Below are 27355 nucleotides of genomic sequence, written 5' to 3'. Positions count from 1 at the left end.
TAAAGATGTGATTCTGGAGTTAATGGGATCTGGAAATAGCCACACGATAAATCAATAGAAGAGAAATATTTTGATCCCAAAAATCGTTGTAACATTTCATGAATTGGTTCAACTCTAACTTGCGGACTGATGACACGCTTATTCAAATTTCTAAAATCCACTACTGGTCTCCATAAACCACCTTGTTTTGGCACAATGTGTAGAGGATTTAAATATGGGGAAGATTCTTGATATATGATACCCCAACTTTCCCATTTGGCGAGTTCTTCTTCTAAATTCTTTCTCCTAGAAATTGGTATAGGATAAGGTGCCGTGGCAATAGGTACGTCACTGTCTAACTGTATCTTATATGGTTCTACCTTGGCATGTCTTGGTTTGTCAGAAAATTGTTCGTGATAATTCCATAAGAGTGAAAATAAATCACGTTTCTGTGAGTCACCGATATCTTCAATTGCAAATACTTTCTCGTGAATATCCCTCTGGGAAGGCATATAATTTGTTTCAATATCTAACATATGTACATATTTCAACATTCTACATGACTGGAATTTATTCTCAGTTATGTCAGTATCGTGCTTGACATCAGATACAAGCTTGTCAGATTCAACACTTATCGTACTAGAATTCTTATTATCTAATGTTGTACACACTTGCTTTCCTGATGAAGTTATTAAACTTATATTCTGATTCCTAAAATCCACAATTGCCTTGTACTTTCGTAAGAAAGGAACACCTAAAATAATGTCTGCATTAAGTTCTTTTAAAATGAAAAATTCCATTGGAAAGTATTCGCGGTCAATCTGAATATTTATCGCCTTACAACCGACAATTTTGCACTTTTTATTTCCAGCAAATCCAGATAGTCTAATGTCATCCACCTTGTCCAACGTAAGATTACCAATACATGATGATATCTTGCACCAAACCTCAAAATTCATAACATTTGCTTGGCTACCACAATCTATTATACAAATGATAGGCAATTGACATATAATTCCATGTACAATTGGAACTTCTGTTAAAGGTACAGGAATATCTTCATCGTTAATAACCCAGTCAGGTTCTTCCTCAAACCATTCTAACAAAAAATTAATTTGCAAGTTACTTAATGCATTTTCATTCGAAAATTGCATAGCATCACAAACATTAAATAAATCATTTGACTCTTCCTTGTGCCTCTTGTAGGTGGTGCAGAGGGAAAGAGGCTCTTCCGACTGCCACTTTAATTTAAAGTAGACTGCCTTTCCAACTGCTGTTGCCTAGCATCATTAAATTGTAAAGACTGAACACCAGAAGTTGGATTTTGAGTCAAATTAGGATTTACACCAGTATTAGATGTACTCGTCATTATATTACTTTGCATATTGCTGGGCTGATTCCTCATTGTATCACTCACCACTGGCACATCTCGATTTTGTGGTGGACAATTTTCATAAACAGAGGGAAACAAAGATCTGTTATTATTATAGTAACCATTCCTAGAAAATCTGTAATTAGGCTGCCTAAAATGAAGACCATTATCTTGTCTGGAATTCTTATTCGGGATATTTCTATTATTATTACGGTAAAACCTGCCAGTATTGTAAAAATTCCGAGGAAACATCTGATTTCTATTCCGTCGGAAATTTCCAAAATTAGTAGCATTACTTTCATTATATCTTGAACTCATAGATTGGTTTACATTGTCTGAACTATTTCCAACAGAGGCACCCAAATTATCAGAAGGCAGAGTTTGAGTAGAAGAAGAACTAGTACTTCTTGCTTGTCGAATATTTACTTGTCGTACATTTAATCTTTGATGTTCATTCTTCTTAAGACCTTTGTTAGACTTGTCGCAATCTAAATCTTCAGGTAAATGCATAAGTCCTTTCCTACTAGTTCTAATAACATCTAATTTACAAAGCATATTTGTAAGCTGATCCATCGTCTGAACACTACGACACGCGATATTGTTAGCAACATTATCAGGCAACTGGCTCATTATCAATTGTATAACATCAACATCATTCGGATTGTTCACTAAATTACAATATGTGGAATGTGTTTTTAGTGCAAAGGTTTCTAAACTACCATGTGCATTTTGGTCGTATTTTTGATTCCTTAAAACAGCTAACTGTGACTGTAACATTTCAGGCGAAGCAAACTGTTGAATAAACTTACTTTCGAAATCAGTGTAAGAACAGAAATATCTTTTGTGTGTTCTAAACCAATAAGCTGCTCGATTTGTAAAACAATTCTGAATGCTCTGCAATCGTTTATCAGCAGGCACTCCTATCAGATCTAATGTTGAGTTTAATTGTTCCAAGTATTCTCTTGCAGATTGCTTTTCAACTCGACCTGAGAACTTTGGTAATAAAGACAATTCATTTAACTTCAAATGTCTATCTTTCCTCATGTACAAGGGCAAAGAATCAGAGTTCGGTCTTGCATTACAATCTTCTTGAAAATTATGTGCACCATTACAATTTTCTATTCCATTCACAAATGCACTATCATGAATGTTTGGTGACTGTTGATTACCAGCAAAATATGTGCAAGGGTAAGAACGATTAAACAGTTTCCTTCTAGACTCATCGTTATCATTATGAGAATTAAATGCTCTCTGTGTATTATTCATTCTTGAAGCTGTGTTATCAGACCTGTCTGGATGAATTTGAGTATAATTAGTAGAACCGGAACACCAAGTGCAAGGATAGTTTGTGTAATTCAAATTACAATATCCTCCATAACTGCGGAAGTCCTCTGGCCTACCTAACATATTTGATGTTGTTTCAGGAAATGCGTTATTCGAGGAAACATCAATGTTATTCTCAGTTTGTACTCTGTGTTTGTTTAAAATACAGCTAGATCTATTCATACAAGAGCAATTAGAATTTTCTTGCGTCTTTCTAGCATTATGTAAACTAGATTGTTTGCGATTTTGCTTCCAACTTACATGCTTAAGATGTGGTTCCCTTACATAAAACGTCTTTACTTTAGTAGTATCCGTAGAGTTAATAGAACTTCCATCTGAATCACTCAAACCAGAATCATGATTATGACCAGTTCCAGAATGATGCCTTACATTTAATCTTCTCGATTGGCGATTTGCAACATTATCAATACCATGAACTTGAGTGTTCGTATTAGAATATTTGTTATGAGAAGTACCTGTAACAGTACAATCAGCACCACCATAATTTACATTAACTGGTTTCTGCATATTATTCTCAATGACATCAACACGCAATGCAAGCTGTTTCAAATTATTATCGTACTGATTAACAATTTCGAAACACTGTGAAACCTTGGAATCGAATGTTTCAACTTGCGAACAACAATCATCAAATCCACATTTGAGTTTACCTATATCGTCTTTTGCACCTTGCAAAGAACCTTCAATTTCATTTATTTGTTTCTCACGAAGATCTTGTATACTAAGAATGTCTGATATTTTACAGTCATAATTTCCCATGCTTTCTTGCAACTTCTGGTTTAATTCTGCATTTGAACTTACACATGTTTCTGCTAAAGATTCGATTCTTATTGCTACATCAGAAGCCAACACGTCTATACGGTTATTAACCTGCTTAAAATCAAAATTCATAGATTCAATTTTAGACTGTAACTCGACATTGGAAGCTTCAATTTTGGATTTCAACTCTTCGTTGGAAGCTTCAAGCTGAGATTTTAAATCTTTGTTGGAATCTTCAAGCTGAACTTTTAATTCTTCGCTGGAAGATTTCAATTCTCTATTGGAGGCTTCAAGCTGAGATTTTAATTCTTTGTTTGAATCCTCAAGCTGAGATTTTAATTCTTTGTTTGAATCCTCAAGCTGAGATTTTAATTCTTTGCTTGAATCCTCAAGCTGAGATTTTAATTCTTTGTTTGAATCCTCAAGCTGAGATTTTAATTCTTTGCTAGAATCCTCAAGCTGAGATTTTAATTCTTTGTTTGAATCCTCAAGCTGAGATTTTAATTCTTTGCTAGAATTAACTACCACAAACTGAATGCTCTTGATTGTTTCTAGCAGATCGTTAAAATTAGGACTAATACTCTATTTGTAAGCTGACAATTCATATGGATTATAGCTAGGTTCACAAGATTTACAAAAGTAATTCTCTACCGTAGTAGAATAAATAGACCAATGAACAAGTGACAAATTAAGACAAGAAAAGTGAAACCATGAAAGACATTTATAGCACTGAACAAATCTGATGTCAGCTTTCGTATCACCACAACATTCCACCTTGCGAGTACTGGTATCAGTCTTATCATCAGAATTAACTTCTTGACCTTGAACGTTTGTAAACGTTGCTAGATGTGTGCCCTCATATTGCATAGCAGTTTTCTTTCTGCTACGAGATTTAGATGAATCTCTGGAAGACATTTTTCATTAACGAAAATAAACTTACACACTTAAATACTTGAATATAAATCAAATGCAGTTAGAATCCGCTTCAATCCCAGACCTACTGAGATTATATTTCACATCATTTATCCGAAGAACTACTTAACTTCAGAGTCCTGTCACACGGTCGCCACTTTTTTGCTAGTGTCGTAGAGACTTGAGCATTTTACATTATACTCAGTAAATAACTGTTCTACTTCACAGCAAATTATGAAATAACACTAATGTATATAATTCAAAATCACAACACTGATGAGTATACTTATTATTTGCACTGAATAAATACATTAATTATGCACCAATTACTATGATTCGAACTATATGCAAAACGTTCTTGTTATCCCCCTTTTCACTTGTTTTTTATAACTGGTTGCTACGCAACAAAACAGTATGCTATGACATTTCTTTCTTTTTCTTTTACACAAGAAGTGATTATATATTTTACAATTTGAAAACAGTCACACACACTGCAGGATAGTCGTTCTGAGTTCTCTTTCGATAGAAGTTGAAAAAATAGATGAATGTAAATTTGAAGATAGACTGTGCTCATATAATTTGCTTTTTGTGAGGAAAGTTGTCAATGATGTTTATAAATCATGTTGAAGTTACCGTTTTTTGTCTAAATAACTATTACTATGCCAATTGCAATACCTTTGTGTTACAACACTCCGTAAACAACAGTTTCATTGATAAAACACAATCTAGACCAACACAGTCTATCTTCACATTTACTTCTCAATTTCTGTCATTCTTCTCGTACGTAATAAATGCCTCACATACCCGAAAGTGCGCCAAAATGGCAAGGTTCTTCTGCGCAGCATATTTTACGCAACAATCGTTGCCAACTTAGTCAGTCCTGGTACTTCTTGAACAGTCTTCGCGGTATTCAGTACAATATCACGGTAAAACCAATGGGGAAATATAAATAATAAATGGCCAGTCTAGGCCGTTTATGGAAAAACGTGATAGTTCCATGCGAATCGCATTCCGTGCGTTTTTTCCTTCAGCGGAGAGGGAAGATTGTAAACGGAAGTTGCTCGCAATGTTTCCAGATTATATTCTCCAAGACGAGCTTGCGGTACAGATTCCGGCATCGTCTGGAGGGCCCAGATTCTTCCGGAACGCTGTCCAGGTTCGTTCCACTTCATCAAAATTCATCGAAAGCGTGTTTTTCCTTCCCCCTCCCCAACCAAGTACACCCTTGGTGAGATTTGAATATCAACATCCGCCGTGGTTGAGAGACCCTTGCGAGAATCAAAAGCTTTTTAGCGAAGGAGATCGACTTGCTTTCAGCGCCATACCGCCCCCCCCCCCCCATCACATCCCCCCTTCGGCAAACCAACTCTTCTATTCCACTCGTCTACCTTTCTGCGTAAGAAAAAAAGCTTCGAATAAACTTCTTTCACAGACCTTCCCGCCCTGACTCGTGAATAAATTTTCGTTTACGATTCAGCCGCGTGGAAATCACTTTTGAAGATCTGCTGTGAATTTTTTTAAACCTTCTCTCAGTTAATCCGAAGGGATTAAGGGTTAAGATCTGAAAATCAAATGACGTATTTTTCGTTAATTCCGTGTTTCCTCAGAGTGCGTTTATCATATCAAAGCTTCGGCAAGATTCAGTTTTGCAGAAAAACGGTCGTCTGCTTTAGCTTCTGTTTCGTTTTTCCTACAACAGATGTCGTACCAAGCAGTTGTATATTTGTAAGAACTCTTGCCAGTTTCTAATTTTTGTATGTTCAGAGAATAATGGAATTTTTGCAGTACTTATTTATGTTTATAAGTACTGGGTTTTATAGTGACATAATTTATGTTATATGTAACTTTAATGCCAGAAACTGTACTGACAGTTGCAATATAACTACTTGTGTGCATAATTAAATACATTTTGACTCCGGATGTTTCCAAAAGTGAATAGCTTTTACATTAAGCATGTGTTTGTTGTCTGTTTAATACTTAATATTCTTGGGAGTTTTGAGTTAATTCGTACATCATTGTATTAAATATAACAGACAGCAAATCTATAGTTTCTTTGAACGATGATTCTGTTACAGACAACTAGTTTAAGAAGGATAATTCGTTGTCTAATCTGTTTCAAATTGCATCATAATCCTTCACTAGTGACATCTCATTATTCGATATTCCAAGTTGATGGATCTACCTGTGAATATCAACCTGACTATGAGAATTGCAAAATAATCAAGATATCAACATGTATGCTGGCCGTAAACATCCAGATGTAAAGCTGTAAGTCAAATGAAATTTGTTGATAATGATGATATCAACATTTTAGTAGTCTACAGGTCAACGACGTAACAGGTGCCATGGGGAGATAAGTATTCGCGACGCAGACGTTAATTAAGGAACATTTTTTCTCCTTCGGCCTTTATGGATATTTCAATAGAAAAATCCTAACCTTGTATTATATGTTGTAACTTTAGTGTACAGTGGGATCCATGAGTATTACCGTGCAAATTGTCCATCACCATGTTCGTGCACTTTATTTGACCCAATAAGACCTTCAAGAATGCAAAGAAAGCTCACAACAAGCTGTTGACAACTTCTGCACCAGTATACATAAAAATCCATCGCTTTAAAACACACAGGATGAAAGTGAAAAATTATTGAAAATAGTCGTGGACAATTTGCACGGTAATACTCATAGATCCCACTGTACAAGGACTAGACCTTCCATTAACGTTAATCTTAAGCTTTTGATTACGATGCCCCGAGGAAACTTACTGCAGCTTAATGAGTTTTCTGCTCACTACAATAGACGTTAAGGACTAGACCGTCCAATGACGTGGTGTTACGTCACATATCATTACCCTAAAACCGGTAAGGGCTTGTAAACGTACGAACACAGTAAATCTTAAAATAATTGACAATCGACGTACGAGCGAAGCGCCGCCATGTGAACTACTCCATAACTAAGTTTGAAGAACGTAAACCATTCCTAAGGAAAATTGCACCCTTCAGCAATATCTTAAGAAAACTCCGCGTTGGAGGGAATATAGAATTTCTGAGCAAGCAGATCGTTAATAAGATGGTATAATTCATAATGTTTCCTGTCGTTCGATTTCGTGACGGTCCAAAATTCCGTGCGCTGCAAGAAGCTGACTTGGCTTGTTGCCTACTTTCGTGACTCTGGTTAAATAAACCATGCCGGGAACAGAGAAAAGAGAAGTTATGGTGGAGGAAAAAGTATTTCGGTTCGTTGAAAAGGGAGGGAGAAATTCTGCGTAATAGCAGAGACATCTATCCAGCCTTTTCCGAAGCTCGAAACTTGTTTACACAAGAAAACAAACTTGAATAAACTCGGATGTAAGCCTAAAGAGAATTAATTGCGGTGCACGTTGTAAAGGAAAAGTTTCAAGTATGCATATATGCAGCTTGTAGTGTGTTGACGACGGGATCTGCATACAAGATCTGTGAAAGATGGTGAAATACGTACCGACTGTTTGTTCAAAAGGGATAAGGTCATGCTGTTTGTATTATTGACAGTGCAAGTCCCTGTGATGTGCGTATCATGAAGCATGATTGCGTGTTACTTATTTTCATACGTGTCAGTCTATCCCGTCCTACAATTCTGAATTCATGCCTAATCAGGACAGGCCGACCTCTAGGGCGGAGTGGTTAGTACGATGTCAGAGGTATCGGGTGTCCCTTCATCAATTATATTCTCATCTTCGCGATTAGCCAAAAGTGGCAGAAATCCGAACTAAAATAAACAAAATCAATTAATCAATCAATTTTCTCTTACCAAATTCATATTGTTTTGTTACAAAGTCACCTTTTCTTGCTAATATTTTATAGTAAAAAATTAAAACACTGTCTTATCTTCATTGAAATTAATAGCTTTGTGTTCAATAAAAAGGTATATCATGAATAGCTTCATAGATCTTGGATACCAGATGATTGATTTAAAAAAATACTTATCAGTAGCAATTATATTGGTCAGTAGCCAGTCAGTGTTTGAAGTCAGTTAAGTCAGTAATTTTGATCCTTTGACTAGTTTCTACTCCTGTCTCGCACTGACGAAATTGGTCAGCTCCATTAAATTCGGGTCTGGCCTCATAATACAGCATTTTTACCTCTGGTCTGCGGTTTTTGGTTGTTTTTAAAAAAATCATAGAAAAAATATTTTTAATTTGTTTTTATTTACCACACATTTCTTAAATCTACAAACCTTCCTCTTTTTAATGAACAAAAATTTGTTAAATTTTCTTTTCATTTTCAGACATTTTTTAATATTTTTTTCGACAATGTTTTGTGAAAAAAATGTACAACATTGTAACAAATGTTAATATAGAGATATTTTAAGTTCATAATCTAGAAATTTCAATAATTAACTACATAAACTATCAATACATCTTTTGAATCTTGCATAAGAATACTTCTTATGTGCACATAACAAAAAATAATTACGAATTACAGGTAATTAGCTTTTGTATGAAAAAGTGGCTGCAGGACAGGACCAGACGATGTATCAGTTGGTTCTGCATCATCTGTAAAAATTAAACAAATAAATAAATAAACTAAGTAAATAAAATAAATTTTCATTTGACATACACTATACAAAATAATAAATGGAAAAACTAAAAATACATCAGTGCATGTAGGAGAATCAAGCAAGAGGCAAGATGAATAGACCCAAAAAAATTACCTCTTCTCACTTCATTCATAAAATAGTAGAGTTTGCAACACTTTATTTTGTCAACAATTAATTATTACGAATATAACCTACCTTCCAAATCTTCAAATTCATCTGCATCATCAAAATCGTCGCTAACTTCAAACTCTGAGGCGGAATCCTAATGCAGAATTTCCGCTATGCAGTCTGGATCTAACGACGCCATTCTAAACAATGCAACGTACATCAACTTGACTCCCGACAACAAACAGTCGCAGGTGCGAGATAAAAATAGCACATGAGTCACCTAGCGGTCGGAATTTCAACAGAGGGGCTTGAATGAACATGCACGTGAGACGAAGTACGAACATAGCCCGTAGTTCAATCGGCAAAGCGATTGCATACCGCAGGACGGGCTATGCCCGTCGTTCGTACACATTGACTTTAAGTGCACTGCGGGCTATGCCCGTCGTGAGACCCCAATGTGAAAGATTATGGGCGAAAACTCTTTTCCCTATGCTAAGTGCTCTCGGAGTTCGTTTAATCGCGGGAAACTGGGTTGCAATTTTTACAACAGCTGTAAACCTTGCAGTGCTAACTGAGAATTTCATTTGAAAGAATCAGGGCTTCCTCGATGGTGCAGTGGTAGCGTCGTCGCCTTGTAATCAAGGGGTTCCGGGTTCCATACCCGGTGGAGACACATAGTGGTTCGGTTCCCACTTTAAACTAGGTCCAGTCCCGATTAGCCTTACTGTGCATAAAGTGGACTTAAAACACTAAATCAATAAATCATTTGAAAGAATCGAGCGAGGAGGAAACCCTCTGAAAGTGAACTTTGGAAAGTAAACTGTGTGCGGTTCACGTGCGTGAGGGATCTTTGATGTTTTTGTTTTTTTATAATGAAGTAATTTAGATGAAGTTCTTTCAGGTATATTATAATATAACGTCTGTATTAAATGTTACACTTCTTCAATTAGAACATGTCATTCTCTGAGATAACAATACATTACAAATCTCTTATCTTCCCTAACACTGTTTCCCTAATACACCCATGGCTTTTAAAGCTAACATTTCTATCCTCAGCTTTTTCTTCGCCATATCTTCTCTGAGGCACCTACGTGAAGCAGATACTGTACGATGTTATGTTAATTAGGACAGTCCTTATTGAATGACCATCCTAATTAGCCCCGCCAAAAGAACACTAGGCCGAAACCATTTTCATTAATTTATTGGACTATATGTGACCCCTGGAAACACATACCTGTTGTATTGGCCTGCGGTGTTGCCCTGCTTAGGGCTGTTGGGAACTCACACCCGCGTGTTTACTAAACTCCAATCGTCTCTGCCTTGTCCATCACCAAACTGTCTATCACAAATTGTGTCTATAACAAAACTGTTCATCGGAACTGTCTATCAAAAAACTCTCTCGCAATTCTCTATAGAACTGTCTATCATAACTGTTCCGCAAAAACTTAGCTTTCCTCCCCCCGACCGCACTATATATTTCTTACCAATATCCTGTCGGCGGAAGTCGGGGGACAGGCACCTTTAGTAAAATGCTGAGTTATCCCTAGACAGGAAACGAACTCGACAGACACTTGGCAGGCCATATACACCACAATACTATATTTGTTTTCAACATCAAGGCACCTAAAGTTCAAATCACAAACCCTGAGACCTTCTGTAAACAAAACCACGTGCATGCAGAAAGCATTGCAAACTCATAGAAGTAAAATAATCCACACCAAAATCCAGCGTTGTTACAGGATTCATTACGTAAGGTAAAACAACGGCCAATTTGTAGTATGGGATACGGTGCCGCAAATGACGTCTCACTTTAAACCAAATGCTCTTTCTTTTGTACTTATTGCTTGACCTTTATGGTTAACTCTTTGTACCAGTAATCATTTCCCATAAATTTGGCTTCATTCTTGCATGCGAATTGAATATATTTTACTTGCATTTTTTTAGAAAAAATGATATAACATGGTAATGTATATTTCTAAGGTTTGATATAGATAGGAGTGTATTTGAGCTTTGTTTGTAGATTGTATGTAAATAAAATATATAATGGGCATAAGCAGCCATATGCAATGCTGTAAGTCCAATAAATATATTGATGATCAAAACAAGACAAAGAAAGTTCGTAAATTTATTGCGGTTGGAAACTTTGACAAGCATCCTAACAACAATTTTTGTTCCGCCAAATATAGTGCACTTCGTAAAATAACTTGGTGACATGGCAAGGTAAGGTGTGAACATTTTGTAGGAATATGCATTGTAACTTTCAATGAACTTAGAGATTTGTGTACATAACGATATTTTATAACAATGGTTATTTTCTTAAAAGACCGCCTAGGTGTGGGTTGTGCTTATTTCATTCCAGATCAAAATATAAACAAACAATTCCGTTTACCACCTGACACTTCTATTTTCACTGCAGAAAGTTATGCAATATATAAAGCTCTCACATACGCTATCAATAATAATTACACAAAAATTCTCATCATAACAGATGCTTTAAGCGTATTAATGGCGCTGAGTTCCTCATATCCTCAGATTTGTAAACATCCTTTATTCATCATACTTATAATCCAACAAACTCAGTATGCTAATGGAAGAAATATCAACGTCCAGTTTAGTTACGTAAAGGCTCACCAAGTAAACACGGGAAATGAACGTGTGGACACATATGCCAAAGCCGCTCGATCATCGGAAACTACCTCACTTGCGAGACTTCCATACACGGACCTTCTTCCAAGAGTTAAATATAAACTTCAAGAAAAATGGAAACAGTGGTGTATAGAACAATTTCAATCCACGGGCAACACATATAAATGGTTTGCAGAACATTCACAAAACAAACCTTGGTACTACCCATATAATTTTCCAAGATCAGTTATTACTTTTATAATACGTCTACGTACAGGTCATGTTCGCACTAATGATCATTTATCACGACTACATATTACAACAAAACAAGCCTGCGCATGTGGAGAAGATAATCAAGATGCTACACATCTCTTTTTACAATGTCCCAATTTCGACAGAGAACGAGATAAATTATATAGTGGTTTACGTCGAAATAGAATTCCATTCCCTACATCTCTTACTGCCCTGCTCACGGACCCTACTCCTCCCACCATATGGCTTCTTTATGGATATGCAAGAAGATGTAATTTGACGATCTAACAAACAGTATAAATAAATATCAATAGATGTTTTTTTTTCATTCTTGTGAAATATAAGTGAATAGCGAACTAAATACATAAAAAAAAATAAAAAAATAAAAACTCAGGAAGATGACTAAAATCGACTACCAGTTGATAGGGTCAGAAAAAGAAGAAGAAGAAGATAAAATAATCATGTGAACAGCAAGGAAGTAGTGCAACTTTCAACATGGCGAGTTCTACGTGTGCGGGAAGGTCTCCGTGTTCAGTGATACATCGAATCGGTGAGACGGTTTGTTTACAGAAGGTCTCAGTGTTGGTGATTTACACTTAACACTCGTCGAAAACTAGCAGACATGAAATTTTTGGGTAAAATAATTAATGATAAAATTAAAACTGTGTTTTCAATTAATCAGTTGTATGTTCGAGTACCCACCACCTCACCACAAAGTTCTACATTCTCCAGTGTTCTCATTTCTACAGGCTTCCACACTTAATACCATACCTGTCCACAAATATAGACATTTTCTTGCCAGTGGTAACACTCGTAAGCCTTGCTTCAATGTTAATAGACATTAAAATGCTCCCCAAGGCAAACTTTTATAGTATAAAAAATATACATAAAAACGTAACGTTTCCACCCTCTAACAGGATCTTCTTCAGACGAATGTTCACAAAAAATTGAGATACTATAAAAGTTTGCCTTGTTCAGCATTTTAATGTTTTATTTCTTGCCAGGACAGTTTCCGGTAATTGTTACTGAAGTATGCGTAACTTCTTCCTGTGTGCTGATTCTGTTTTCTTTGTTTCTCTGCTGCTGTTACACTTTCAGTATGAAATATCTGTTCAGTACTGTATCTGAAACTTTAAATAAATAAATAGAAAGTGAAATTAATAAATTCTAACATAATGAACAAGGGGTAAGGAAATTCTGTTATTTCCTTTTTTAAAGAAGGTTTTCTGTTGATGTTGTTCCTTGTGACGTTGCGTCTCAGTGATGAATCGATATCTGAAAGGTAAAGCATTTTTATGGTAGCATGACAGACATTGATAGCATCAATAAAAAACGGATCCGGGAACAGAAAAAATAAACGGGTTTTGGAGTGAGCATCACGTCTTGTTCACAGACGGTATTTTCCCGCCGTCTTCTTCCCGTGAAGGCGAGATTATTACGGGATGTCAGCCAGTGACAGGAGCGGGATCTCTTTTCTCTTCTTCTTCTTCTTCTTCCTCTCTCTCCTTTCCCATCTCCTCCCTCAGAGAGCGTATTGCGAGGGGTTTCCAAGGTAGCTTCCATTCGGATCAAGCGCGTCTCTTGTAAGAACTGCCGGCTTCGGAATCAAGAGTTTGCCGGTTCGATTCTCGCTAGACAGCTCATCAGAGTTCTTCGTATTAGTCCTATATATATCTCACGGCCATATCATTTTTAGCAAACGTACTCACCTTAGTTATATATGACCAAATAAATACGCTCCGCACACGTTCTTTTATATATAAGGAAATTTTATGAAATATTTCGCGATTCACGTAAATTAGTTATATAATTAATAAATACTAGAGCTTTATGTACAAACACTGTGCATTTTAAAATTTAGACATTAAATCATAATAAATGTATTGATATTTTGAAGTTATATTGACTTTGTTCGTTTAGTTTGAAGGATATATTGTCTTTGTAAGTGCTGCTTCCTAGCGTTAGTTTATTCAAACCTCCGTCTTTAGGAAATAAAATACGCGGTCGTATAATAAATACACGTAAACAAATTACTAACTTTTTTGTGCGATGCTTACTTTTAAATGTTCTATTATCCACTTGGAAATTTGTTGCTTCAATGTTACAAGCAGGCTTGGAGCATTGTCTATATAAATATGCATATGCTAAATGTAACGTAATGTATATAAATTTAATTCAAAATTATTAAGGTATTTAATTTATATTGAAGGTCATGGGCTCCCACCAGGGAGGGATAATGGCGGGGACCGCCCCATTAACATTTTTGGAGGAGATTATTTCTTAGAATAATATAAAATGTACATATACATTTCTAAAATATATGTTAAAAAGTTTTCACCTTGGCACTACGGTGCAATATGTGCGTTGATGTAGGGGAGGGGGGAATGAAATATTCAGGGTGATCCGTTTGAGATGTAAATAAAGCGTTATGTACAAGAGGTTAATGTACATATCTCTGAGCAGTTTGCTGTAATGCAAGTTTCGAATGAGTGGACGTTTACAGACTTCAGCCACGTGACGGCGCTACTGTGCATGTAACACTCAAACATTTCGCATACCATACGACACACTGTGCGTGCTGTTGTGGTGAGGACACCATCTTTGTCTAGCACCACACGGCTGAAGTATGTAAACCTCTTCTCATTCGAAACTTACATCCATTCTGCTTACATTACAAGAAACTGCTCAGAGATATGTACTTACACTAACCTCCTGTATATAACGGTTTACTTTTCTGACATCTGAAACGGATCATCCTGTATATTTTCTTAGTAATTCATTATATAGCTAGCTGGTTGCAAGCACTTGTTCTACTAGCCGTGCCATATTTAATCCACTAAATGAAGAAAAGGAAAACTTCTGGGAAGGGTAGATCAAGTAAAGTGTTCGGCAAAGCTAAAAAAGTTAATTTCTGTAACAGACACGCTGAGTACTTTCGTACATAGCACGATAAGCTTGCTTCACACTCGAAGCAAGTTTATGATGTAATGTGAATGAAACCTGCTGCAAGCATATAATAACAAGCTGTCAGCATGCATTAGACTTGAATCAGGCCAACTGGATACCACGTGTTGAAATTACAGCAAGCTTTACATGGAAAGTTTGCACCAAGCTTGTCGCAGAAAGCTGCATGCTTGATAAAATATTTCCACTTCAAACTAGCTTTCACAAGCTACAAGAAATCTACCACAAGATTGCCACAAGCTTTCGTGCTATCTGGATTATGACGCGCCATTGGGCATAGTAGATGGGTACATCTGCTGAAAGCACATTATATACAGCGTGTTCCGCTTAGAGGAATGGATGAATAATTGATATTTCCAAGTGTGAATAATGGTTTATTAACACACCTTTTCACATACCTTGATGTAGAAACTCTGCGAGTTTAGGAAAATGGTCAAAGCAACTCGATGTGTGCGCCTTGAGTTACCGTGCAGGCATCTAAACATCAACATTCTTACCGTCGCGTCGCATGTCTGTTGCTCTACTGAATATTGCCAGGCTTGTTCTTGCATTACACATTGGCGCGCATGCGCAAGCACGTGTATTCACTATTGGTGTAAACTCTGAGAGTTTCTGTATCTTGTAAGGTGAAGATCATAACAATATCTTCCTCTGTTTTTAAACTGTGAGCTTTTATACTTATCGATCCTTCTAAGCGGAACACGCTGTATAATGTAGATACTCTTCACCTATGTACATTGATCTTTTATACCTTCTTGTTTGTAGAGTTCCTACATTTGTCTCGAAAATTGCAATCTGTAGGCTGACATTGAGGGGCAAAAAGAATCGACCGTTTTCTCCAGTGGAGCTGGGAATTAAATTTCAGCTTCGGTCTTAAGAGATTACTCTCGTCATTTCTCTGACAACCGACGTTTCTCCAGGAATTCCAGGAGAAGCATGCTTCGCAGCTTCTCTTGATTAGCCGAGGTGTTTCCTGAGCCTGCCACCGAGCGCTGCGATCGTTGTCCATTCCTTCGGGGATTAGAGAAAAAGAGCAACGTCATCGATAGAAGACCGTGTTATCTGTCAGCGTTAAAGTTTCAGGCGTCTCCAATAGAGGGGAGTGCATCGGAGGAAGGAAAAAGATGCTCCGAGGCCCTCGTGGACCAACTGGAAGTTTGTTTTTGAGTGACGTGTGGACAGTGCCTTCTAGGTCAACATCATGACGTCACAAGCATCTTGAGGTGTAAGGCGTGAACCTTTCGAAATGCACAAATCAACCTCCCTTCCACGTAGTATAACCTTGACTTCATTTAGCAGACTAATGAGGCTCTGGCGTCTGGGCCCACAGCCAGTATAGTCTTCTGTCGGGCTTCTGTTGTGTGCTGTCCATATACGTTTTTGGTTCTTTTCATCATTATTCATCCCCATCGTCGCTATTCGCCAAACGTGCAAGAAATGCGAAGCATAATAAATTAAATCAATCAGTCACAAGAAACTCGTCATTATCTGTGGTCAACACCGAAAACCGTTGGACCCAAATGCTAGAACGCTAACCACTAGCATATTCTACACAAGCATGGAGTCTTTGATTCGGCCTACGACAGTATACAGGGTGGCTCAATAAGTCACTTAAGGACTTTTAATTCAATGGAAGCGTCACACTGTAAATTGTTCGCGACAACCATTCATAATGCACAGCTCTTCGTGGATGTATCCGATTAAAATAATGTGCAATGGCATGCGAACGTCTCTCCATAGACGTCACTTTGATCTCGATGCATTACCGAAGCGCTAAACAAATTTTAAGGCATTTTTCTAACACCTCGAAAAGGAGCAAATTGGTACAAGAATTCAGTCATAACTTTTTACTGGTTAAAGATACGTCGAAAAAACCTTCACCATTTCATTTCTCGTGAAATTCTAGCCCATTTTGATATGTCGCACGACCCCCTTCCTATTTAAAATTCTGAAGTTGAATTCAAGATGGCGGACATCAAGATGGCCGCCGATCGTGTGGGTGGCGTCAATGTGGTTCCCCCTTGGCCAGATAACGATTGGTCATCGCCAATTTCAAATTCCATGCCGCAGTGGCCTCGTACTGGGGGTGTTAAGTGACTTATTGAGCCACCCTGTTGTTCTACCCCATTTGTATCTTTTTATGCGCAGTTTCTAACGCCAAGTACTATTAGACAATCTTTCTAAAAGACTGAACATCTGACCTCCGTGGACGTTCGGAAGGGGGGCAAGGGGAGGCCACGCCCCCCACCCCCTGGAAAATTAATGTGTACCTAAAAATTATATATTTCACACATAGTTTCATTTCAATCACAATAATTTATGTTAATTATTATAAATTCGTTGAAGAAACATGATAATTTCAGACTGAAATAGTGTTTTTGAGAGGGCATCACTATTTTGGAGGAAAATATGTGCCCTTCTGCCCCCTGGAAAAAAATACCTTTCTTGCCCCTCCCTGGAAAAATCCTGCGGACGTCTATGCCTCGATACGTTCCCATCTAATAGTACAGTAATACTATATCCTAAAATAAGCAGAGTATAGCAAAGTATAAATTAACTGTTCAAAAGATAAATTTAGTCACTTTAGTAAAAATCCATAAGTGAAAATGTTACTATAAATATGAAAAATAGTAGAAGAAAAGGGAACAAAAATGAAAATGCATTCCTTCTAAGTCTCATGAACAACACAGAAGAACGAAGTGTTCCCAGCAGTGACATCTCTCGGATAATTTATCATGTCATCTTAGCCTTGAATGCTATTGACTACTTTTTACATTTGATTAATGTACTTTCATGTTCTTATATTCAAATTAAAGGAAAGATCACAAAAAGATATTGCTGATCTTGTCTTGTTTAATTTCAGCCCTGGATACCGAGACCACAATTCCTATTGGATCGGAGCAACGGACAAGGAGTATGAAGGGGACTTCCGGTGGACGGACGGACTGCCATTCACGTATACAAGTGAGTTACATTATTTCGTCACATATTTTGTTTTTCGAAGTGGTGAATTGGTGGACGATAACTGTTTGCAGCTTGAAGTCTCTCTCATCTGCTTTTTTCATTATGATTTAAATTATAAATATGTCAACCAGTATTAAATTAGGAACTTTACGAAAGAATAGTCCATGTATAGGGTGATCAGTATAAAAGTATACCATCGATATTGATTTATTAACGAGTAGTTGACGGTATATTTTAGGCAGAACACTCAGTTCTTCTACTTATAATAGCCTTACTCACATACACAGGTACATAGTAGAAATACAGGTTCATAGTTTATACATTTGAAGAGAACATCCACAGATCTATTATTTAACAGAAGAAAATGTGAATTTCTAATCTGGTAGATTACATACATACTTTAAATTATTAATATTCGTTATGTAATTTTCCGAATCTGTTTTGAAAATATAAGATGCAGCTTCATGTACAGAGTGTTCCGTTCAAATCTCCCTAATTTCAATTAATTACTGTGAACGAAGTACTATGAATTGTGAAATAACTGTAACACCAAATGAAAGGCCAGATCTTCAAGTTTTGTTTTCATGACTTGAAGTTTTCCGTTTGCTCACTACGCAGCGCCACGGTCGCATAAATAGAAATGGCGACTGTTGAACAACGCGCGCAGGCAGTGGTGTGGTATGCTGAGACAAAATCTGTGATTGCAACGTAACGAGACTTCAGACGAGTGTACGGAGGAGTTGCACCTGATGCTAAATCAATTAGGCTGTGGTTTAGTAAGTTTCTAACAACCGGCAGTGTCCTAAAACAATCTGGTGGAGCTCGCCGTCGTGTGTCAGAGGAAAAGGTGGAAGAAATTCGAGCGGGATTTCCATACCAAATTCTTTGCGGCTTATCATCTGACTTCAATTGTTGCACAATCTGCACTTCATACGGATACAACCGTAGCCGCTTGTGCAGAACTCGATGCATTGTTGTTGGAGGCACATTGAATTGCCTAGATGCCTGGCGGATGCATTTACTCGGGCTTCTCTGAAACCCCGCTCAAATGTCTTACACCTTTTCCTCCGACACACGACGGCGAGCTCCACCAGATTGTTTTAGGACACTCCCGGTTGTTAGAAACTTACTAAACCACAGCCTAATTGATTTAGTATCAGGTGCAACTCCTCCGTACACTCGTCTGAAATTTCGTTGCGTTGCAATCACAGATTTTGTCTCAGCATACCACAATACTGCCTGCGCGCGTTGTTGAACATTCGCCATTATGCGACCGTGGCGCTGCGTAGTGAGCAAACTGACAACTTCAAGTCATGAATACAAAACTTGAAGATCTGGCCTTTCCTTTGGTGTTATAGTTATTTCACAATTCATCGTACTTCGTTCACAGTAATTAATTGAAATTAGAGAGATTGGAACGGAACACCCGGTATAACCACTGTACTTGATTTGTTACACATACACCAACGTTTCAGATACTGGTTCTGTCTCTGCCTTAAGAGTGGTGTATTTGTTTCTACGGAGACAGAACCAGTCTCTGAAACGTTGATGTGTGTGTGTAACAAATCAAGTAGAGTGGTTAAAAGTCCAAACAATTCAATATTAATCAGCTGCCACTGAAGAAGTTACAGCTTATTGTATTATATTATATTAATCTACAATAGCTTCTTTCACAAGAAGACTACTTACGTGAGAGAATTTGAATAAGTAGCTTTATCGGCATTTGTACCATCAACAATGCCAAAATGTTGTGGAAGAAATAGCAGGGCATACTCCATGGAGCATACAGGGCCTAGGATTGCTCTTAAAACGCTCTCCCCACTTCCTTGGTCGCCAATTTTTAAACCTCGAAAAATAACTAACTGGAACAAATGTATTTTGATCTTGTTACAGTGCTATACTCCATGAGGCCTTAGAAAGATCGCTTCGCGGGCTTGCAGCAGACGACAATATTGGGGTGCGTCTGCGAGAACCATTCAGGTCCGCGAATGAGCGAGTCCGGTTGCCACAGCTAGCCCGCTGTTCCCTTCTGATAGGGTGAGTGACCTCTGCCTCTTGCTACCTCGGCCTGTTTGTTCGGCTGAGGAGCAGACGACACGAGAGTATCGGCAACAGTGTGCGAGCGATGTCTGCTGTTAGCCCGCGAAGCGCTCTTTCTAAGGACTCCTGCAGTATAAGAAAGAGAATATAGCTAGAAACAGTGAAGGAAGAAGTTACACAGATCGGAAAGAAGCTTACATGCTGCTTCTACATCAACGCAATTAGAAGGATGGGTGAAACAAAATATTTGCAAGAGCGACCTCTATGTTTACCAAAAGACAAAACAAAACAAGAAACATTCCTAATCGCATAGGTTCGCAAAATAAAAATATATAGTATAAATTATGCGTTCCTCAAATTTTAAATAAATACTCGTCCACGAAGATAATGCAACGTAGCTAAGTGCTGGAGAACTAGAGACATCTAACGGTCAACTGAGGAATGTTTACTACGCAAAGCGCCATTTTTCTTCGTCCGCTACAGGGATTACACGCCAGCCATATATTACAGGGCTCGCCTTACTGCACGAGCCCTTATTGAACCCTCCTATAAATCAGGCTTAAAGTGGAATCAGGCGTTTCATAATATGCTTGCACTCTTCTTATCCCCCAAAGCACTGAACCAGCTTTCCATGTGCCCATTCTGTGGTTCGTTCTTATGGTCGCACGTACTTATTAGCTCGAGTTGGCCCGAAACGTTACTAAATAATCGGATTAATTATAATGGGGTTGGTGTCGAACCGTCCGCCCGCGGAGCGTGGCGCTGCGGTCGTTGTAGATCCCCGTGTTTTTCAAGGACTGGAGAAGTGGATTTCATTATATCGATGTTCTACAAGGTTGATATATGCAGGTAGTGTCATCATAAAGAACACAGGTATCTAGAACCAGAGTGGAACTTAAAGGTAAAAGGTAAAGTGTTCCCCTGTGCTTAGCACCACGCCATGAAGGTGTATAGGGGGTGGGGGGGTAACGCCCCACACTTTCTTGATCCGAAGAAGCAGTTTTAACTTGCTTTTGGAAAACGGTGGCATGTGTGAAAATATATTTTGGAATAAATTTTGTTGTTCTTCTTATATCGATGATTTTGCGTCTCTTTTCTACATTTTATCCTAAGCGTGACGATGATCATGCAGGTGATGGGACAAGTACAGTGTTCGAACCTAAGGCCATTGACGTCCTATCTCTTTACGCTGAGCACGCCACCACGGAGACCTGCGCCTCGGAATAAAGTTGTTTACAATTAAGAAACTTGTATAATGAGATATTAGCTAACAATAAAGTTCAAAATACAACAAGTGGAATAATTTAATGCATCTTTCAGGCAGTGGCACTGGAATACAAGCTCTGACAATAAAGTTCGGTGGATGATCCTGAATATCGAAAGTAAACAAATTCTTAATGAAATCTACGTTACTGTCCTTCGAAGTAGTCCCCTCCCATGGCTATTCACTGTTGAGAACGGCTGTACATGTCCTGGAAACTTTTAGAAAAGTCTTCTTTCGGGATGGTGTTCAAGACCCTCGTCACGTTCCGTTGGATGTCCAGAATATCCTCAAATCTCTGACCTTTCAAAGCGATTTTGAGGCGTGGGAAGATAATAAAATCTGGAGGATTCAGATCTGGCGAGTATGGTGGATGGTCAATTTGCACCACCCCCTTCTTAGCCAGAAACTGTACTCACTACAAGGTTCATGGTTTCTCGTACACGACAATGCTCGCCCTCACACAGCCACTATCGTCCGACAGTTTCTGGCTGAGAAGGGGTGGTGCAAATTGACCATCCACCATACTCGCCAGATCTGAATCCTCCAGATTTCGTTCTCTTCCCACGCCTCAAAATCGCTTTGAAAGGTCAGAGATGTGAGGATATTCTGGGCATCCAACGGAACGTGACGAGGGTCTTGAACACCATCCCGAAAGAAGACTTTTCTAAAAGTTTCCAGGACATGTACAGCCGTTATCAACTCTGCATAGCCATAGGAGGGGACTACTTCGAACGACAGTAAGGTAGGTTTCCTTAAGAATTCGAGCTTGTATTATGCATTATTTCGTTTAATTAGTCTGTCATGGAACTGGTGAGTCAATCGTACGTATTCGCCGGCCTTCGTGGCGGAGTGGTTAGCACAGCGCGCTACGACGCCAGGGATCCCGGGTTTGAATCCCGGCCTGAACATTGGGGTTCTTCATCAGTGTCATCACATCATCACTTATCTTTGCGATTAGCCAAAAGTGGCAGAAATGCGAATTAAAATAAACCAAATCAAATCATTCGTAAGAATTCGAAAATTGTTGCCTAGCTGAGAAAAATGCCTCAGACAAAATTTGTCTGAAATTAAGTGAAATATCGAACGAGATGTTAGTCGATCTTTCCTGCTTCACCGCCAATGGAACACATCGAAATTGGAGACTCACATATTTTGATTCATATTGTACGTAGTAAGGTTGCACATTTCTGTGCCTCATAAAATATTAACCTCTTACACACTTATCCTGTGAACCGTGCAAGGAATACTTTCATGATTGCAAGAGACACAGATTAGAAAAAAACAACTTAAAGCGAGATGTTGGTCGGAATCTCTGGCGTATTGGAACTCAATCACATTTCCCATTGGAACAGCGAAGAAGCTTTGTCGTTCGTTCTGGTAGGATAAATGAAAATTGAAGAAGCGCCTCATCTCAAGGGAGGCAATTCGTCACTTTTGCTTATCGAAGTATATGTCTTGATTTCGTTCAAAAAAGATGCGATATTTTCTGAGCTTATCTCTAAAAGTAATTGGGAATAATATTGGGGTAAGGAGGGGAAAACAGAGGCAAGGTCTGGAAGAAGAAATTACGTCAGGATATCGGCTTCACTCTGAGAAGGAAAGGCTTAGAGCCAGTTCATCATATCTGACAGAGAAGAACGAAGCAAGTTGTGTTACTAAAGGTAGATCCTTGACTGTTGTCATGTAGTGATTGGTAAAGGATTACGAACTGCTGTGCCAGTATATATGTCCTTGCAACGAAGAAAGACCAAATCAGTTCCAACAAATTGTTTCATTTGCTCGTCTTTGCGATTAACGATTTGGTCTTTCTTCGTTGCGAGGACATATATACTGTTTCGTGTAGTTAAGATCTTTTTTCAAGCATTTACAAACATATTACTATTACAAGCACTAACTTTCAGCAAGTCTTACCATGGTGACATCAAAAAATCTCTGTTATTACAGAAGTCTCTGGCATGTTTATTGTAGTCGGTGATATATTTTACCATTCTTTTGCATCAAAGTTGTTGTTTAGTAAAATTGGACCAAAATACAGGGTGAGGCAAAAGTCAGGTTACATGGGTGAATGGCCACCACAGTCGCCAGACCTAACACTCCTCTATTTTACTTGTGGGGACAAGTATAAGAGCCTGGACCACCTCAAAGAAAGAAAGGATCATATGCGTCATCTTCGCACACAAGCAGACGTTTTGCGCAACTGGGAGCATATTGAACATGTACTGTAATTGCAACTATTATATATCAATAATGTCTATGTTTGTGTGTGCGTGTTACCTGACTTTTGACTCACCCTGTAGAGCTAGGATCTCCATTAACTGCCCTCTAGCTTTAGCTTTAACATGCAGGAATGTTCTTTCCTTAACCGCATTGCCTGTGGATTGCAGACTGGTTCTCCGGGTGGCCACAGAGGAGCATGGAGAACGCGCAGCCCAACGACGACGGGTTCAGCGACCAGGACTGCGTGGAGCTACGGCGCTCCTACCGCCTGACGGGGTCGGAGGTGGGCTTCACGGACTCCTTCACGTGGAACGACAGGGACTGTTCCGTTTCCAACTTCTATCTCTGCGAGAAGCTACGCACTGGAGGTAAGTACTCGTTCTGTTCGGCGCTGATTATTTTGCATGTTACGTACCATCAGTACGGCCACAATTCGCTTATTTTTAAAGAGTTTTTGTCCAATTTGTCTTATTTGATCTTTAACCCTATTCCATGTAAATGATATCATAAGGAAATCCTTGTGTACAGAGTGTTATTTGATCTTTCACCCTGATCCCCGATCCTTCTGTATTGAGAGTTATTTTATCTTTAATCCCTGTATATAATAACATAAGAAATCCTTGTGTATTGAGAGCTATTTGATCTTTAACCCTGATCCATGAAATTATAATGTTAAGAAATCCTTGTGTATTGGACTATTTGGTCTTTATATCCCTGTAAATAAAAGCGTAAGGAAATCCTTGTGTATTGGGGGCTCTTTGTTATTTAACTCTTTTCCCTGTAAATGACAGCGTAAGGAAATCCTTGTGTATTAGGGGCTCTTTGTTATTTAACCCTTATCCCTGTAAATGGCAGCGTAGGGAAATCCTTGTGTATTGGGGGCTCTTTGTTATTTAACTCTTTTCCCTGTAAATGACAGCGTAAGGAAATCCTTGTGTATTAGGGGCTCTTTGGTATTTAACCCTTATCCATGTAAATGACAGCGTCAAGAATTTTTTGTGTATTGGGGGCTCTTTGTTATTTAACTCTTTTCCCTGTTATGACAGCGTAAGGAAATCCTTGTGTATTAGGGACTCTTTGGTATTTAACCCTTATCCCTGTAAATGACAGCGTAAGGAAATCCTTGTGTATTCGGGGCTCTTTGTTATTTAACCCTTATCCCTGTAAATGACAACGTAAGGAAATCCTTGAGTCTTGGAAGCTCTTTGTTATTTAACCCTTATCCCTGTAAATGGCAGCGTAGGGACATCCTTGTGTATTAGGGGCTCTTTGTTATTTAACTCTTATCCCTGGAAATGATAACGTAAGGAAATCCTTGTGTATTGGGGGCTCTTTGTTATTTAACCCTTATCCATTTAAGTGACAGCGTAAGGAAATCCTTGTGTATTGGGAGCTCTTTGTTATTTAACCCTTATCCCTGAAAATGATAACGTAAGGAAATCCTTGTGTATTAGGGGCTCTTTGTTATTTAACCCTTATCCATGTAAATGACAGCGTAGGGAAATCCTTGTGTATTAGGGGCTCTTTGTTATTTAACCCTTATCCCTGAAAATGATAACGTAAGGAAATCCTTGTGTATTAGGGGCTCTTTGTTATTTAACCCTTATCCCTGTAAATGACAACGTAAGGAAATCCTTGTGTATTGGGAGCTCTTTGTTATTTAACCCTGATCCCTGTAAATGGCAGCGTAGGGAAATCCTTGTGTATTAGGGGCTCTTTTTTATTTAACCCTTATCCCTGAAAATGATAACGTAAGGAAATTCTTGTGTACTAAGGGCTCTTTGATATTTAACCCTTATCCCTGAAAATGATAACGTAAGGAAATCCTTGTGTATTAGGGGCTCTTTGTTATTTAACCCTTATCCATGTAAATGACAGCGTAAGGAAATCCTTGTGTATTTAGGGCTCTTTGGTATTTAACCCTTATCCCTGTAAATGACAGCGTAAGGAAATTCTTGTGTATTGGGGGCTCTTTGGTATTTAACCCTTATCCCTGTAAATGACAGCGTAAGGAAATCCTTGTGTATTAGGGACTCTTTGTTATTTAACCCTTATCCCTGTAAATGACAACGTAAGGAAATCCTTGTGTATTGGGAGCTCTTTGTTATTTAACCCTTATCCCTGTAAATGGCAGCGTAGGGAAATCCTTATGTATTAGGGGCTCTTTGTTATTTAACCCTTATCCCTGAAAATGATAACGTAAGGAAATCCTTGTGTATTAGGGGCTCTTTGTTATTTAACCCTTATCCCTGTAAATGACAACGTAAGGAAATCCTTGTGTATTGGGTGCTCTTTGTTATTTAACCCTTATCCCTGTAAATGGCAGCGTAGGGTAATCCTTGTGTATTGGGGGCTCTTTGTTATTTAACCCTTATCCCTGTAAATGGCAGCGTAGGGTAATCCTTGTGTATTGGGGGCTCTTTGTTATTTAACTATTTTCCCTGTAAATGACAACGTAAAGAAATCCTTGTGTATTCTTCTTCCCGCAGAGTCTATCGACGACTCGTGGCCAGAGTGCAACCGTTCCGTGGTGCTGAGCAGGGAGCAGAGTCGAGCGACGGTGGTGAGTCCGGGGTTCCCGGAGCAGTACCCGGACAACGCAGAGTGCGAAACGGAGATCATTGCTCCCCCCGGCTTCAGGGTGGTGCTGGACTTCGAGGAGCTTGTTCTGGAGGAGGAGGCCGAGTGAGTATCCTCTTCTCTCTCAATATTACTTCAAGTGCAATTAGCTTCTTTGTACAGATTGTTCGTTCAATTACGGTGGAACTTCACGTTGGACAAAAATGTTGTGTACAGATCAGTGTTTGGAAGTGACTAGGTATTTGTAGGGCAAGTAACGGTTACCTTTCTCGGTGGATTCTAACTGTAAATAGCTACATTTTAAAGTAAGTAATTGCAACACTGCCGACCCCAGTGGCGAAATGGATACTACAGCGGGGGGTTCCGGGTTCGAATCCCGGCTTGCCCATGGGTGTTCTCTTTGCGTTTTCCTTCATCAATTTCATTATATCAACACTCCTTGCCGTCTCCTTTCTTCCATGATCTACATATTGTAGTTATATAAATATACTATAAAGATGTATTATGTACCAAAAAGCAACACATATGTCTTCACATATTTATTTTATTACCAATATTGATCATTGAATGCGTGTAATTTGTTTACAAGAAAATTTATAGTAGAAAGTAACTTGCAGTTACTTTCCCAGTACCAGTAACTGAGTTACTTTTTCAAATAAGTAACTATAATTGTAGCTCAGTTACTTTTTGAAAGAAGTAACCGTAACTTAAAGAGTAAATTCCCGACCAGTAGTAAATAATCGAGGAGAGTACAGGGAAAACTAACAGAATCCAAAGAATTCAAAAATTAGGAACTGGTACCACTGCATAATTTTGTTTCAATCACTTGAAGTTCACAAGACCGCATTTACGAAACGCAAAATAATCCATGCCTGGAATTAGTGCATAATTATGCAGGCTCGACACGGAAATTGTGCACCGTACTGTAATGAATCTGAAGCTTTATACTAACAAGGGAGGTTATCTAAGTGTCTCCCTCCGATTTCCATGAAACTTGGCAGGTATATAGAGGGGCCCAAAGGAAGAAATGCGTGATTTTTTCAGCCAAAAAACTGTTTTAGGGGGCATACCCTCCCCCTCAAATGTCAAGATGAGGGGAAATTGGAGTGGGGATCCGACCCCGAAACCACGTAAATATGGCATAGGAAGAACACGCACATATAATTTTAACACACACAGCACAGAACTGTACTATTCTCGGTACCAAACGCAAGTGCTATCGTGAAGGACGATAGCTTTTGAAGTTCTGTGTTAATAGTACTGGCAGATACACAAGTGGGACACTTGAGATATGAAGTGCATATCACTGGCAAACACAGCTCTGTGCTGTGTGTGTTCCAATTATATGTGCGTGTTCTTCCTATGCCATATTTACGTGGTTTCGGGGTCAGATCCCCACTTC

The 27355-nt window shown here is 38.5% G+C and overlaps 1 protein-coding gene across 6 annotated transcripts in view; it reads left to right on the top strand.

Moving 5' to 3' along the window:
- LOC146004935 (uncharacterized) overlaps positions 1-27355 on the top strand; it is a 470180-nt gene that overhangs the window by 292203 nt on the left and 150622 nt on the right. For all 6 annotated transcript variants that reach the window (XM_083143992.1, XM_083143989.1, XM_083143988.1 and 3 more), the window contains exons 5-7: positions 17752-17852; positions 23541-23741; positions 25863-26058. In XM_083143992.1, coding sequence (XP_083000118.1) covers positions 17752-17852; positions 23541-23741; positions 25863-26058 — 498 coding nt within the window. The remainder of the gene's footprint in view (positions 1-17751; positions 17853-23540; positions 23742-25862; positions 26059-27355) is intronic.

The sequence above is a fragment of the Lepisma saccharinum genome, chromosome 22 (genome assembly GCF_977018435.1).
Source record: "Lepisma saccharinum chromosome 22, izLepSacc3.1, whole genome shotgun sequence".
NCBI lineage: Eukaryota > Metazoa > Arthropoda > Insecta > Zygentoma > Lepismatidae > Lepisma > Lepisma saccharinum.
The sequence above is the reverse complement of the archived record's forward strand: the minus strand, read 5'-3'. Positions and strand labels throughout refer to the sequence as shown.